We start from the raw sequence: 14,620 nt of genomic DNA, 5'->3' as shown, positions 1-14,620 counted from the left end.
TCTTGTTTTCCAACAACAAGTAAAAGCACGAAATGAGGGCGTTAGGACATGTGGAAGAGACCTGTGACATTTATACCAAATTAGATTATAAAGGTCAATGTTTTGACCACAGGATACTTTATTAAATTGATTACTACTTTTGGCTTTCAATCAGTCATCAGAATTATTTAACATGCGCCTACACGTCAATGCTGTAAACATTAGATCTTATGGTGGCTGCAAATCATTTATCAGTTTTAATAAAGTAGCCTTTCACCAAGACAGTGACTTTTATAACACACTATGTGGTCAAAAGTAACCGGACACCTGGCTGAAAGTGACTTACAAGTTCGTGGCGCTCTCCATCGGTAATGCTGCAATTAAATATGGTGTTGGCCCACCCTTAGCCTTGATGACAGCTTCCACTCTCGCAGGCATACGTTCAGTCAGGTACTGGAAGGTTTCTTCAGGGAGTGCTGCACTGAGGAGAGGTATCGATGTCGGACGGTGAGGCCTGGCACGGAGTCGGCGTTCCAAAACATCCCAAAGGTGTTCTATAGGATTCAGGTCAGGACTCTGTGCAGGTCAGTCCATTACAGGGATGTTATTGTTGTGTAACCACTCCGCCAGAGGCCGTGCATTATGAACAGGTGCTCGACCCTGTTGAAAGATGCAGTCGCTATCTCCGAATTCCTCTTCAACAGTGGGGAGTAAGAAGGTGCTTAAAACATCGGTGTAGCCCTGTGCTGTGACAGTGTCACGCAAAATGACAAAGGGTGCAAGTCCCCTCCATTAAAAGCACGACCACACCATAACACCATCGCCTCCGAATTTTATTGTTGGTACTACACACGCTGGCAGCTGACTTTCACCGGGCATTCGCGATACCAACACCCTGCCATCTGATCGCCACATTGTGTACCTTGATTCGTCACTCCACACAACGTTTTTCCGCTGTTCAATTTTCCAATGTTTACGCCCCTTACACCAAGCCATGTGGTGGAGAGATGTGTGGTTTATAAGCAACTGCTCGGCTACGAAATCCAAGTTTTCTCACCTCTCACCTAAATGTTATAGTTTTCCAGTGGATACTGATGTAGTTTGGAATTCCTGTGTGACGGTCTGGATCGATATCTGCCTATTATACATTATGATCCTCTTAAACTGTCGGCGGTCTCTATCAGTCAACAGGCAAGGTCGGCCCGTACGCTTTAGTCCTGTACGTGTCCCTTCACGTTTCCACTTCACTATCACATCGGAAGCAGTGGACCTAGGGATGTTTAGGAGTGTAGAAATCTCACATACAGACGTATGACACAAGTGACACCCAATCACCTGACCATGTTCGAAGTACGTGAGTTCCGCGAAGCGTCCCATTCTGCTCTCTCACGATGTCTAATGACTACTGAGGTCGCTGATATGGAGTATCTGGCAGTAGATGGCAGCACAATGCACCTAATCTGAAAAAAGTATGTTTTTGCGGGTGTCCAGATACTTTTGATCACATAGTGTATAACAAGTAAAAGATAACCGAGTAGAATTTTTTTGTAGATGAATGGTCTATTGTATTTTATTTCAGTTTATTCGTAACTGTTAAAGAGGAATCTTTTGGGAAAGGGGATTCGTAGTGTTTGGTTGTTGAAGTAATTCATTACAAGGTAATTGAATAAGTAAAAATCTTTCGACATACCATTGTATTTCATTTGCTCTTCCTTTGACACATTGCGTGGGTTACAAATACTAGGAAAACACTCCATTACAAATACACTGAGGTGACAAAAGACTTGTGATGCCTTTTAATATCGTGTCGGACCTTCTTTTGCCCAGCATAGTGCAGCAAGTCGACATGGCATGTACTGTACTCAACGAGTAGTTGGAAACCCCTTACAGAAATACTGAGCCCGTGGTGCCTCTACAGGTTTCCATAATTGCGAGAGTGCTGCCAATGCAGGATTTTGTGCACGAACTGACCTTTCGATTATGTACCATAATTTTCCTATGGGTTACATGGATCTGGATGGCAAATCGTTTGCTTCATTTGTTCAGAATGTTCTTCAAACCAATCGCGAACAATTGTGGCTTGGTGGCATGGCGCATTGTCATCCATCAAGATTCCATCATTGTTTGGGAACAGGACGTCCACAAATGGATGCAAATGGTCTACAAGTAACTGAATATAACCATTTTCAGTCAGTGATCAGTTCAGTTGGACCACAGGAACCAATACATTCCACGTAAACACAGCCCACATCATCATAGAGCCACCACCAGCTTGCACGGTGCCTTGTTGACAACTTCTGTCCATGCCTTCATTGGGTCTACGCCGCACTCGAACCCTACCATCAGTTCTTACCAACTGAAAACAGGACTCATCTGGACAGGCCACGGTTTTCCAGTTGTCGAGGGACCAGCCGATATGTTTATGAGCCCAGGATAGGCACCAAGGCGATGTTGTGCTGTTAGCAAAGGCACTCGCGTCGGTCGTCTGCTGCGATAGTCCATTAACGCCAAATTTCGCCGCAAATACCTCTGCTCTCGGTAATGAAGTGAAGTCCGTCGGCCACTGCGTTGTCCGTGGTGAGAGGTAATGCTGGAAATCTGGTATTCTCGGCACACTCTTGACACTGTGGATCTTGAGATACTGAATTCCCTAACGATTTCGGAAACGGAATGTCTCATGAGTCTAGCTCCCACTACCATTCGGCGTTCAAAATCAGTTAGGTCCCGTCGTGCGTCCGTAATCACGTCGGAAACTTTCTCACACGAGTCACATGAGTACAAATGGCAGTTCCAACAACGCCCTTTTATACCTTGTATAGCTATACCACCACCATCTGTATATGAACATATCGCTATCGCATGACTTTTTGTCACCTAGAGTATGTATCTACCTGTTTGTCTGTCTCTCTTTCTGCTCGCGCGCGTGTGTGTGAGCGCGTGCGCGCGCGCAGAGTTGGCAACGTTAAAGCTTTGTGAGTGTTATTTACATGAAGTTTGTCACTGACCTTGGCACGGAGCCTATTACACGGAGTCATGAGCGACAAGTGCTTTCCCGACAAGCCTTTGCGAGTCAAAAGAATACGAACACTATCAAGTACTCTAAGCACACATTATGCAATGCTTTAAAAAAAGTTAGGGAGTCATATATGAGTAACTACTTGCGGTACACTCTGTTTTTCCTAATACAGCAGACTATAAGTAAAAGATGAGGAGACTGCATATCAAATACACAGAGACGTAACGCTAGAAGCCGCGTTAGCAGAACTACGCCTTTTTGATACCCATATGAAACGCAGCTAATGATTACGCAAGAAGGGGCCAGCCATGGATCCATTCGATGCGACTTCACTGGAGTTAAATTACACGAGACTGAGGTTACATTTCGCAGAAGCTGCTCTTATAGCGTACGCATAGACCGCTAGTTGGCGAAACAGAGTTGAACCAGTCATGTGTTTCGTTGTATTGGCTAATCTGCACGTTATTTCTGGGCAGTTTTCTGCATCCCGTCAGGAGACTATAAGGCTGATTCCCTATCTCAGAGACACATTATACAAACAATTAAACGCGACGACACAAGCACGAATATTTACGGAAATCACATAAAAACGGCATGCAAATCACAGAAACGCCGAAAAAAAAACAAATAAAAAATGAAGCTCGAGCCTCTTGTAGAAGAAACAGACAGAATTGTAATTGTTGGAATACATACTCAATGGTCGTGAAGAATATGAATATTTTAAAAGCTGCATCATGTCTTAAACTGTAACAAGTATTTATTGTTTCAAATACACATGCGTTGTATGTTGACCTGCTGGCTGATATGGAAGTTGCAATGACATCAAGTGAGTCAGAATTTGTATGCAGCAAACTCTTATCGTTAATAGATACAGCAGAGAAGACAGTTTTTTTCTGCCAAAGAATCTTGTCTGCTCCGAAGCGTCCATTTTGCACCTGTGCTCCCGTGCCCAAAAAGTATCGAGGAGAACAGCGAAGGTTATATTTAGATTATCACATGAACGGGTTATGTTGTTTCTGTGGGCAGTATTGAATTAATAATCATCTTTTTACCAAAACTCACGTATCACACGATTAGCTATACAAACACTGAGGAAAAGACACGAAGAATTGAAATGGATGACGCATTCATTCTTTATGTTATTTCACTGACTGCGTTTAAAGTATCTGGCTTGAACCCGATTACATTTCGTCTACATCTGCATACATACTCCGCAAACCACCACTCAGTGCTTGGCGGTGGGTGTCCCGTTCTAGCAGTCACTTCCGACCTGTTCTGAACGTTTGAGGTCTGCGTTAGTTTCGTTCAGTAGTTGCGAAAATTTGTACCATCAGTCCATTTTTGGATCACGTGAGGTGAGATAAGGTACGCTCTTCACATTTGCTCATAGAAATATATCTGAGACATTAAGGCGGCAGCGCTGGGTAACCCTGCGGTCAGGGCGACTTCTCACGGTTCGCCGGGTCCCCCCCCCCCCACCCCCCCCACCCCCTCGGAGGTTCGAGTAGTCCTCCTTCGGGCATGGGTGTTTGTATTGTCCTTAGCGTAAGTTAGTTTAAGTTAATTTAGGTAGTGTGTAATTCTAAGGACCAATGACCTTAGCAGTTTGGTCCCATAGAACCTTACCACAAATTTCCAAAAAACATTAAGGTGTGCAAAAGCACTTGCAACAAGTCGCACTTTCTCGGCTGTGCTTACACAGGGTACTTCAGATCTACCGCACTGGCCCTTTTCCCTGAAAAATCCTGTTTTTGGTAAAATGTGATTTAGGGGAGGGGGGGTTGGGTTGTTAGGGGGAGGAGACCAGACAGCGAGGTCATCGGTCTCATCGGATTAGGGAAGGATGTCGGCCGTGCCCTTTCAAAGGAACCATCCCGGCATTTGCCTGGAGCGATTTAGGGAAATCACGGAAAACCTAATAGGAGGGTCGGACGCGGGATTGAACCGTCGTCCTCCCGAATGCGAGTCCAGTGTGTTACCACTGCGCCACCTCGCTCGGTGTGATTTAGGAAAACCTACCACACAAATGAACCAAAACTTTATGACCGCCTTCTTAATAGTGTGTTGGTCCATCTTTGGAATACAATATAGCGGCGATTCTGCGTGGGATGGATTCGACAAGTACTTGGTAGGTTTTCGGAAGTATGTAGCACGATATGTCTACGCACAGGTCACTCAATACGCGTAAATTAAGGGTAGGTTGTTTCTGGGCGCAGAGCTGGCTGGCGAAAGCGTCCCAGATGTGGTTCATTGGGTTCAGATCAGATGAATTTAGGGGTCAAGACATCATCGTGAGTCCGCTATCAAGCTCCTCAAACCATGATTCTGGCCTTGAACAGAGACAGTTGTCCTGCTAGAAGACACCGTCGCTCTCGGGGAAGACATCAGGCACGAAGGCATGCAGCTGTTCCGCAATAATGTTCACATGTCATGTTGCCATGGTGCTACGATTACTGTGAACGGTTCCATGGAAACCCATGTGACGTCCTCTATAGCATAATATAGCCCAATCGATCTTCGTCTATGGCGTGGTGAGTGTTTCGAACAGCCGTTTGCCTGAATGACTGCGAATTGAACACGACCACCGACCTGATGAAACAAGAAACGTGATTCATTCGACAAGGCGTGACGTTACCATTTTGTGGAAGCTGGTCGGAAACGAGGAAAGGCAATCTCAGCTTTAGAATTTCAAATGGGAGCATGGTACAAAATCAGTACCGTTGAGAAGAACTCTGACAGCTACACATTTTTCGTGATTTTATTTTTATTTTGTACCGACTCTATGACGCCACCGAAAAGTTCTTCTCACCTAGCAGTACATGGCGCGAGCTCAACTGTAGCGAGTGGAACTGTTGACACTAGAGTGCGAAATTTGATTTCCTTGTAGCTTTTGTCATTGTTCATGTGTGCCAAGATGTGTTGCGGCACTGCACTGTCAAAATTATCTTTGGTAGTCCTCGGAGTGTTTAGTAATGTCATATTCTAGCACAGAGGCGTCTGATACCCTTAGAGCGCTTGGGGAAAGTTGCCAAAATTATCGCAATATCAAGATTGCAGAATGGTGCAGCATTGTAGAAATTCTCAGGAAAACATGTGTAAAAGCAATAGGGAAAGACTGGTAACATACAATATGTTAAGAACCAAGAAGGAAAAATAATAATAGGAGATTGAGACCGAAGTGCTCAGATCGGAAGTGTGTAAATCAGGGATGCAGTCTTTCTGACTCAATTTTTCAATCTATACATCGAATAAGCAATGACGGAAATGAAAGAAAGGTTCACGAGTGAGATTAAAAGTCATGGTGAAACGTTGTCAACGATAGATTCGCTGATAATATGTGAGATAAGGTGAGCAAGAATCGAAGGATATGTTGAACCGAATGAACAGACTAAGGACTACAGAATATGGGTCGAGAGTAAATCGAAGACAGACAAAGTAATGAAACGAAGCAGAAACGAGATTTGTGATAAACTTGACATCAGAATTGGGGAACACGAAGTGAACGCTAGCTCGGAAGCACATTAACACATGGCGGATGAAGCTAGAAGGACCAAAAAAAAAAAAAAAAAAAAAAAAAAAAAAAAAAAAAAAAAAAAGCTGACTTATTTTATGGTAGTGAAATATGGATGGTGTGAAAACAGAAAAGAAGAGACTCAAAGCATTTGTGTTGTGGTGCTATAGAATTATGCTGAAAATTAGATGGACTGGTGAGGTAAGGAATGAGGAGGTTCTCCGCAGAATGGGCGAGGAAAGGAACATACGGAAAACACTGACGACAAGAAGGGGCAAGGCAATAGAAGATGGGACAATACATCAAGGAATAACTTCCTTGGTACTAGAGGGGACCTGTAGAGGGTAAAAACTCTAGGGGATGGCAGAGATTGGAATACATCCAGCAGATAATTGAGGATGTTTGCTAGTGCTAGTCTGAAATGGTTAGGTTGGCTCAGGAGATAAATTCTTGGCCGGCCGCATCAAATCAGTCAGAGGACTGGCTAAAAAAAACATGTTGCTTGCGACATGTTTTTCAGCCACAATGCCCATTTGAAAATGGAACACAATCGCATCAAGCAAGTCAGTAGACGCATTAGAGCCAACGCGTAGAATCTGGGCGCAATAAATCTTGATTGACATCTTCTCGCACAGTCTTCTAGGGTGAACTGTATTACGTTATGCAAAATTTTACAGCATTTTGTTGTACGTCTTTATTACGTTTATGTTCATCACTCATTATGCGCATCTGATTTACAGACTGGAATCGTCTGCCGCAACTGTTTACTAAATCAAAATCTGTACTTTCCAAATTCCATAACATGGACTGATGAGGAGACTTCAAAACCTGGTGGAGGGAGTGAGATTGCGGACTGGAGCCGACAGCATAAATCTCCGTCCGGGAATCCGTGTTTAGATTTTTCGTGATTTCCCTAGATTGCTTAACACAAGTCACAGGTTGGTTCTTATGAAAAAGAAAGCGAACAACTTCTTTCCTCTAGCTTTCCCAATCCAAGCTCGTGCTATGTCTCCAATATTTCACCTGAGATCTAATAGCGAAGTAACTATCTACAATGTTCACTAAAGGTCAGAAAAAAAACCATCAATGGTTACGTCACAAAGAGTCCAGTATGTCTAGATTACATATGTCTGCTGCGGACTCACTCTAATCAAATTATCATTTGCACAACAGCTAAAAGATGTTCTATTAGCAACATAGTTGTTAATGAGTTGCGCCTAGAGTACAGGTGGCACATTATTAAGTGGCTAGGCCCCCCATGAACCATGGACCTTGCCGTTGGTGGGGAGGCTTGCGTGCCTCAGCGATACAGATGGCCGTATCGTAGGTGCAACCACAACGGAGGGGTATCTGTTGAGAGGCCAGACAAACATGTGTTTCCTGAAGAGGGGCAGCAGCCTTTTCAGTAGTTGCAGGGGCAACAGTCTGGATGATGGACTGATCTGACCTTGTAACATTAACCAAAACGGCCTTGCTGTGCTGGTACTGCGAACGGCTGAAAGCAAGGGGAAACTACAGCCGTAATTTTTCCTGGGGAAATGCAGCTTTACTGTATGATTAAATGATGATGGCGTCCTCTTGGGTAAAATATTCCGGAGGTAAAATAGTCCCCCATTCGGATCTCCGGGCGGGGACTACTCAAGAGGACGTTGTTATCAGGAGAAAGAAAACTGGCGTTCCACGGATCGGAGCATGGAATGTCAGACCCCTTAATCGGGCAGGTAGGTTAGAAAATTTAAAAAGGGAAATGGATAGGTTAAAGTTAGATATAGTGGGAATTAGTGAAGTTCGGTGGCAGGAGGAACAAGACTTTTGGTCAGGTGAATACAGGGTTATAAATACAAAATCAAATAGGGGTAATGCAGGAGTAGGTTTAATAATGAATAAAAAAATAGGAGTGCGGGTTAGCTACTACAAACAGCATAGTGAACGCATTATTGTGGCCAAGATAGACACAAAGCCCATGCCTACTACAGTAGTACAAGTTTATATGCCAACTAGCTCTGCAGATGATGAAGAAATAGGTGAAATGTATGACGAGATAAATGAAATTATTCAGGTAGTGAAGGGAGACGAAAATTTAATAGTCATGGGTGACTGGATTTCGTCAGTAGGAAAAGGGAGAGAAGGAAACATAGTAGGAGAATATGGATTGGGGGGAAGAAATGAAAGAGGAAGCCGCCTTGTAGAATTTTGCACAGAGCATGACTTAATCATAGCTAACACTTGGTTCAAGAATCATAAAAGAAGGTTGTATACCTGGAAGAATCCTGGAGATACTAAAAGGTATCAGATAGATTATATAATGGTAAGACAGAGATTTAGGAACCAGGTTTTAAATTGTAAGACATTTCCAGGGGCAGATGTGGATTCTGACCACAATCTATTGGTTATGAACTGCAGATTGAAACTGAAGAAACTACAAAAAGGTGGGAAATTAAGGAGTTGGGACCTGGATAAACTGAAAGAACCAGAGGTTGTAGAGAGTTTCAGGGAGAGCATAAGGGAACAATTGACAGGAACGGGGGAAAGAAATACAGTAGAAGAAGAATGGGTAGCTCTGAGGGACGAAGTAGTGAAGGCAGCAGAAGATCAAGTAGGCAAAAAGACGAGGGCTAATAGAAATCCTTGGGTAACAGAAGAAATATTGAATTTAATTGATGAAAGGAGAAAATATAAAAATGCAGTAAATGAAGCAGGCAAAAAGGAATACAAACGTCTCAAAAATGAGATCGACAGGAAGTGCAAAATGGCTAAGCAGGGATGGCTAGAGGACAAATGTAAGGATGTAGAGGCTTGTCTCACTGGGGGTAAGATAGATACTGCCTACAGGAAAATTAAAGAGACCTTTGGAGAGAAGAGAACCACTTATATGAATATCAAGAACTCAGATGGAAACCCAGTTCTAAGCAAAGAAGGGAAGGCAGAAAGGTGGAAGGAGTATATAGAGGGTTTATACAAGGGCGATGTGCTTGAGGACAATATTATGGAAATGGAAGAGGATGTAGATGAAGACGAAATGGGAGATAAGATACTGCGTGAAGAGTTTGACAGAGCACTGAAAGACCTGAGTCGAAACACGGCCCCGGGAGTAGACAACATTCCATTAGAACTACTGATGGCCTTGGGAGAGCCAGTCATGACAAAACTCTACCATCTGGTGAGCAAGATGTATGAGACAGGCGAAGGACCCTCAGACTTCAAGAAGAATATAATAATTCCAATCCCAAAGAAAGCAGGTGTTGACAGATGTGAAAATTACCGAACTATCAGTTTAATAAGTCACAGCTGCAAAATACTAACGCGAATTCTTTACAGACGAATGGAAAAACTGGTAGAAGCGGACCTCGGGGAAGATCAGTTTGGATTCCGTAGAAATGTTGGAACACGTGAGGCAATACTAACCTTACGACTCATCTTAGAAGCAAGATTAAGAAAAGGCAAACTTACGTATCTAGCATTTGTAGACTTAGAGAAAGCTTTTGACAATGTCAACTGGAATACTCTCTTCCAAATTCTGAAGGTGGTAGGGGTAAAATACAGGGAGCGAAAGTCTATTTACAATTTATACAGAAACCAGATGGCAGTTATAAGAGTCGAGGGGCATGAAAGGGAAGCAGTGGTTGGGAAAGTAGTGAGACAGGGTTGTAGGCTCTCCCCGATGTTATTCAATCTGTATATTGAGCAAGCAGTAAAGGAAGCAAAAGAAAAATTCGGAGTAGGTATTAAAATTCATGTAGTAGAAGGAAAAACTTTGAGGTTCGCCGATGACATTGTAATTCTGTCAGAGACAGCAAAGGACTTGGAAGAGCAGTTGAACGGAATGGACAGTGTCTAAAGGAGGATATAAGATGAATATCAACAAAAGCAAAACGAGGATAATGGAATGTAGTCAAATTAAATCGGGTGATGCTGAGGGAATTAGATTAGGAAATGGGACACTTAAAGTAGTAAAGGAGTTTTGCTATTTAGGGAGTAAAATAACTGATGATGGTCGAAGTAGAGAGGATATAAAATGTAGACTGGCAATGGCAAGGAAATCGTTTCTGAAGAAGAGAAATTTGTTAACGTCGAGTATAGACTTAAGTGTCAGGAAGTCGTTTCTGAAAGTATTTGTATGGAGTGTAGCCATGTATGGAAGTGAAACATGGACGATAACTAGTTTGGACAAGAAGAGAATAGAAGCTTTCGAAATGTGGTGCTACAGAAGAATGCTGAAGATTAGATGGGTAGATCACATAACTAATGAGGAGGTGTTGAATAGGATTGGGGAGAAGAGAAGTTTGTGGCACAACTTGACTAGAAGAAGGGATCGGTTGGTAGGACATGTTTTGAGGCATCAAGGGATCACAAATTTAGCATTGGAGGGCAGCGTGGAGGGTAAAAATCGTAGAGGGAGACCAAGAGATGAATACACTAAGCAGATTCAGAAGGATGTAGGTTGCAGTAGGTACTGGGAGACGAAGAAGCTTGCACAGGATAGAGTAGCATGGAGAGCTGCATCAAACCAGTCTCAGGACTGAAGACCACAACAACAACAACAACAGGCGTGACTGTTTTGTAAATTGATAGAAAAATGCAAGTGACTTAGCTCGTTCGATTGCTTCTTTCGGGAGGCTTCAAAGACATTGTCATACAATGAAAGGTGAGATGAAAGATTACCGCAAATAGATGCAGAGGTACTTGTGAGTACTTACAGTGCGCAAACGGGCTGTGCTTAGAAGAACGCGGAAAACGTTTCAAGTGTATGGCAAATCAAAATAGGAAAAAGTTCCCTTTTAATAACTTTTTATAAGTGCTGAAATGGAAAATTAAAGTTTGTCCAGAGCAGAAAATATCAGAAAACGTTTTTCCTTCGTATTTGAAAGCACATCTCTTGTCCTAACTTTGTTTTCAATTCTTCCTTAAACTCTGTTCGAATCATCAGCTCCTGCAGTTTTTTTCAAGAAATCGAATCAGTGCCAAATGGAAAAAAATTATTCAACGGAAAATGGTCAATTTACAGAACTCTCCACTCAAAGGTACTAAGTTTGTATCCTGATTTGGGTTTTCCGTGATTTCCCTAAATCGCTCCAGGCAAATGCCGGGATGGTTCCTTTGAAAGGGCACGGCCGACTTCCTTCCCCATCCTTCCCTAATCCGATGAGACCGATGACCTCGCTGTCTGGTCTCCTTCCCCAAAACAGCCAACCAACCAACTAAGTTTGTACCATGTTGCTGTTCGAAATTCTGTAGTTAAGTTGGTGTAAGCAGCTTACATGTAACGTAAGGCTCATCGTTAAATTCACTCTTATCAGTTTGCGTAGGCCACATTTCATCCGAAAAAATCGGACATACCATTGTTGGGAAAAACAGCCTTTACAACAAGTCCGAAGCACCCAGTATAAACAGCGCTAAGGAACATGGGTTGTCAGTTTATCCATCATGAAAATCGAGCTGAGTTCGTTTAATTCATTTCGAAACAACTTACAGGTAACCATTAAATTTGCCCCTATAGGTTTGCCTTAGACACATTTTACCGGAACCAGATCGGACACACATTTTCGAAAGAAACGGCTTGTACAGCAGGTCTGAACCAGCACTAAGGAAAACGGTCGTCACTTTATCTACCATGAACATCAAAAGAGTCCAGATGTAATGGTGGTGTTTTCAAACGACTGCAGCCATTCTCTACTCAGTAAGCATCAGACGAGCTTGTAACAAGCAAAAACTAGCCTATTGACAAGGGAGGGTGAAATAAAGCCTCTGCTCTAAGTTTGCCCCAGAAGCCTTCACTTTCTCTATACAACACACGCAATGCATGAGAGTGTAAGACTAATCCTGTAACACAGTAATTTTCTTATGTCATAAATAAAAGCAAGGCAGTGTGATCATTGTGCAAAGAAATAGTACGAGAAGGCTATATAAATAATAATAATGTGCTCTTTGTTGCTGATATGAGATTAAAAAAGCAAAAAAGGTGCAAGAAAACTGCTTCGATATGCGCCTACCTCAAGGGCTTTTCATGGTGCGGATATCGTGAACGCTAATGGTTCACTTACGACCAAAATCAGGTGCTCGGTTTAACGAGATATCTGAATGATTACACTCTTTGCATTAGAGTGGAGCTATTACAGTGAATGTGTTTTTCCTATGTGCTTGAACCGAAAGAGGTGATGCCACTGTCAAGGCTCACCGAGTGGTTTAACGGCACACTGTGAGGTTGCTATCAACAGGAACAAATTTCAGATTCACTCGTAAGTCGTGCAGCAATAGACTAGGGTGGTATTAGAGGGAAAATAATCGACGACGAAAAGGGTAACTCTCACAAAATTCGTTTCTGTTTTTCATTTAATGGAGCCATAATTATAAATCAGTGTGGCTGAGTGGTGTGGTGCAAGTCTTTCGATTGTCCGCCACTTTTCGGCGATTTTTGTGTCCCTAACCTACCTCAGTAACTACAGGAGAAAAAGGGACTTAACAGTGTTTTCGGTGGATGTTCACATCGTTGAAAGGTGACGCTTATGTTAAAAGCAGAGTGAAATTTCTCGTGAGCCGACCGCGAGTCGATATCATGACCTTTCAATTTTAGGCACGCGCTTTGCCACTAGGCCACCAGGCTCAACCAATGTGACCACATACGAAAATGAATGCAACGTTCCTTTCATGATAATATTACGTGTACTTACTTGTGGAACAGTTCATTTAACGTCATTCCTTTAGTTATATTTTTTTTCTATTTCAAAACAGTTCATCAAGAATTTTGATGCTCCACTAGGATGCGAGTGATATTTCCTGCCGACGAGGGAACAATGCGGTAGGTACAGACTAGCAGAAACGGAAAAGCAGTCTATATTCGCCACAATGTCGTTTACACTATCAAAAGAGGAACGCAGTGGCGAAGTCTGTTACAAACAAGCTGCGTGTAGGATTTGCTCTAGCAAATATTAAACGAACATTTTGCTGCTGTCTGTAGCTTTAAAGCAGACTGACATGTACTTAGAACGACAAATGTGTTGTATTCGTAGGTTCCTATTTCCTTAAATGTGATAACATATGTGTGCAGGCGTACCGTTCATTGCGGCTCCAGACTGCACGAGAAGATGCAAGCGAATATATGTCATTTAGATTTGTCAAAACAGATTCAGTCACTAAATGACTCCAGCAACTGGAGAGCAATGCTTTTGTGGAACTAATCAAATAGACAGTTTGGTCAGTGTTAGGTCGAGACTGCACACGAGACGAAAAGCTGCAGACCTACCTTGAGGCCCTCGAAGTCCATGGCGCGTTCGTCTGCGGCAGCTGCCGGTTGTCAACAGCGCAGCAACGGAGCGGTTGCCAGGGACCCAAGGCCGGGCGGTGTATCCCCTCGAGTAAACAAGACCGGAACCTGTTCTACTGCTCCGGCGTGCTGTTGCGGCCTTATCATGTAGATTCCTACGCTGTCTTAGTATGAACATTCGAGTGTAATTCTGGTTTACGTAGATGCTTCGGGAACTCAAATGTTAATCTCTGGAGGAAAGGCGACGTTTTTTCCGAAGAACAGTATTGAGAAAAATAACGGAACCGGCATTTGAAGCTAACTGCACAATGATCCCACTGCTGCCAAGGTACATTTCGCGTAAGGACTACGAAGATAAGATACGAGAAATTAGGGCTCATACGGAGGCATTTAGGCAGTCATTTTTCCTTCGCTATATCTACAAGTGGAACAGGAAAGGAAGCGACTAGCAATGGTACAGTGTACCCTCCACACCGCACCATACGGTGGCTTGCGGTGTATGTATGTAGATGTAGACGCAGATGGTTAACACAGCCGGAATCGTCAACGCGGTAGTTTTCCGATGCTTGTAACCAACAATGATCTATTCGATTTTAGGTGAGCTTGCCGGCTGCTGTGGCCGAGCGGTTCTAGGCGCTTCAGTCTGGAACCGCCCGACCGCTACGATCGCAGGTTCGAATCCTGCCTCGGGCATGGATGTGTGTGATGTCCTTAGGTTAGTTAGGTTTAAGTAGTTCTGAGTTCTAGGGGACTGATGACCTCAGATGTTAAGTCCCATTGTGCTCGGAGCCGTTTGAACTATTTTTTTTTAGGCGAGCTTCTTATCAACACGGTAATCAACAGCAATCTCGTA

The 14,620-nt window shown here is 43.2% G+C and overlaps 1 protein-coding gene across 1 annotated transcript in view; it reads right to left on the bottom strand.

Moving 5' to 3' along the window:
- LOC126236731 (homogentisate 1,2-dioxygenase) overlaps nucleotides 1–13,871 on the bottom strand; it is a 118,576-nt gene extending 104,705 nt beyond the window's left edge. The window contains exon 1 of the mRNA XM_049946260.1: nucleotides 13,747–13,871. Within this exon, the coding sequence (XP_049802217.1) occupies nucleotides 13,747–13,767 (21 nt within the window). The 5' untranslated portion in view covers nucleotides 13,768–13,871. The remainder of the gene's footprint in view (nucleotides 1–13,746) is intronic.
- Between the last annotated feature and the right edge of the window lie 749 nt (nucleotides 13,872–14,620).

The sequence above is a fragment of the Schistocerca nitens genome, chromosome 2, assembly GCF_023898315.1.
Source record: "Schistocerca nitens isolate TAMUIC-IGC-003100 chromosome 2, iqSchNite1.1, whole genome shotgun sequence".
In the NCBI taxonomy this organism is placed as follows: Eukaryota; Metazoa; Arthropoda; class Insecta; order Orthoptera; family Acrididae; genus Schistocerca; species Schistocerca nitens.
This window is presented reverse-complemented; position numbering and strand designations above follow the sequence as displayed.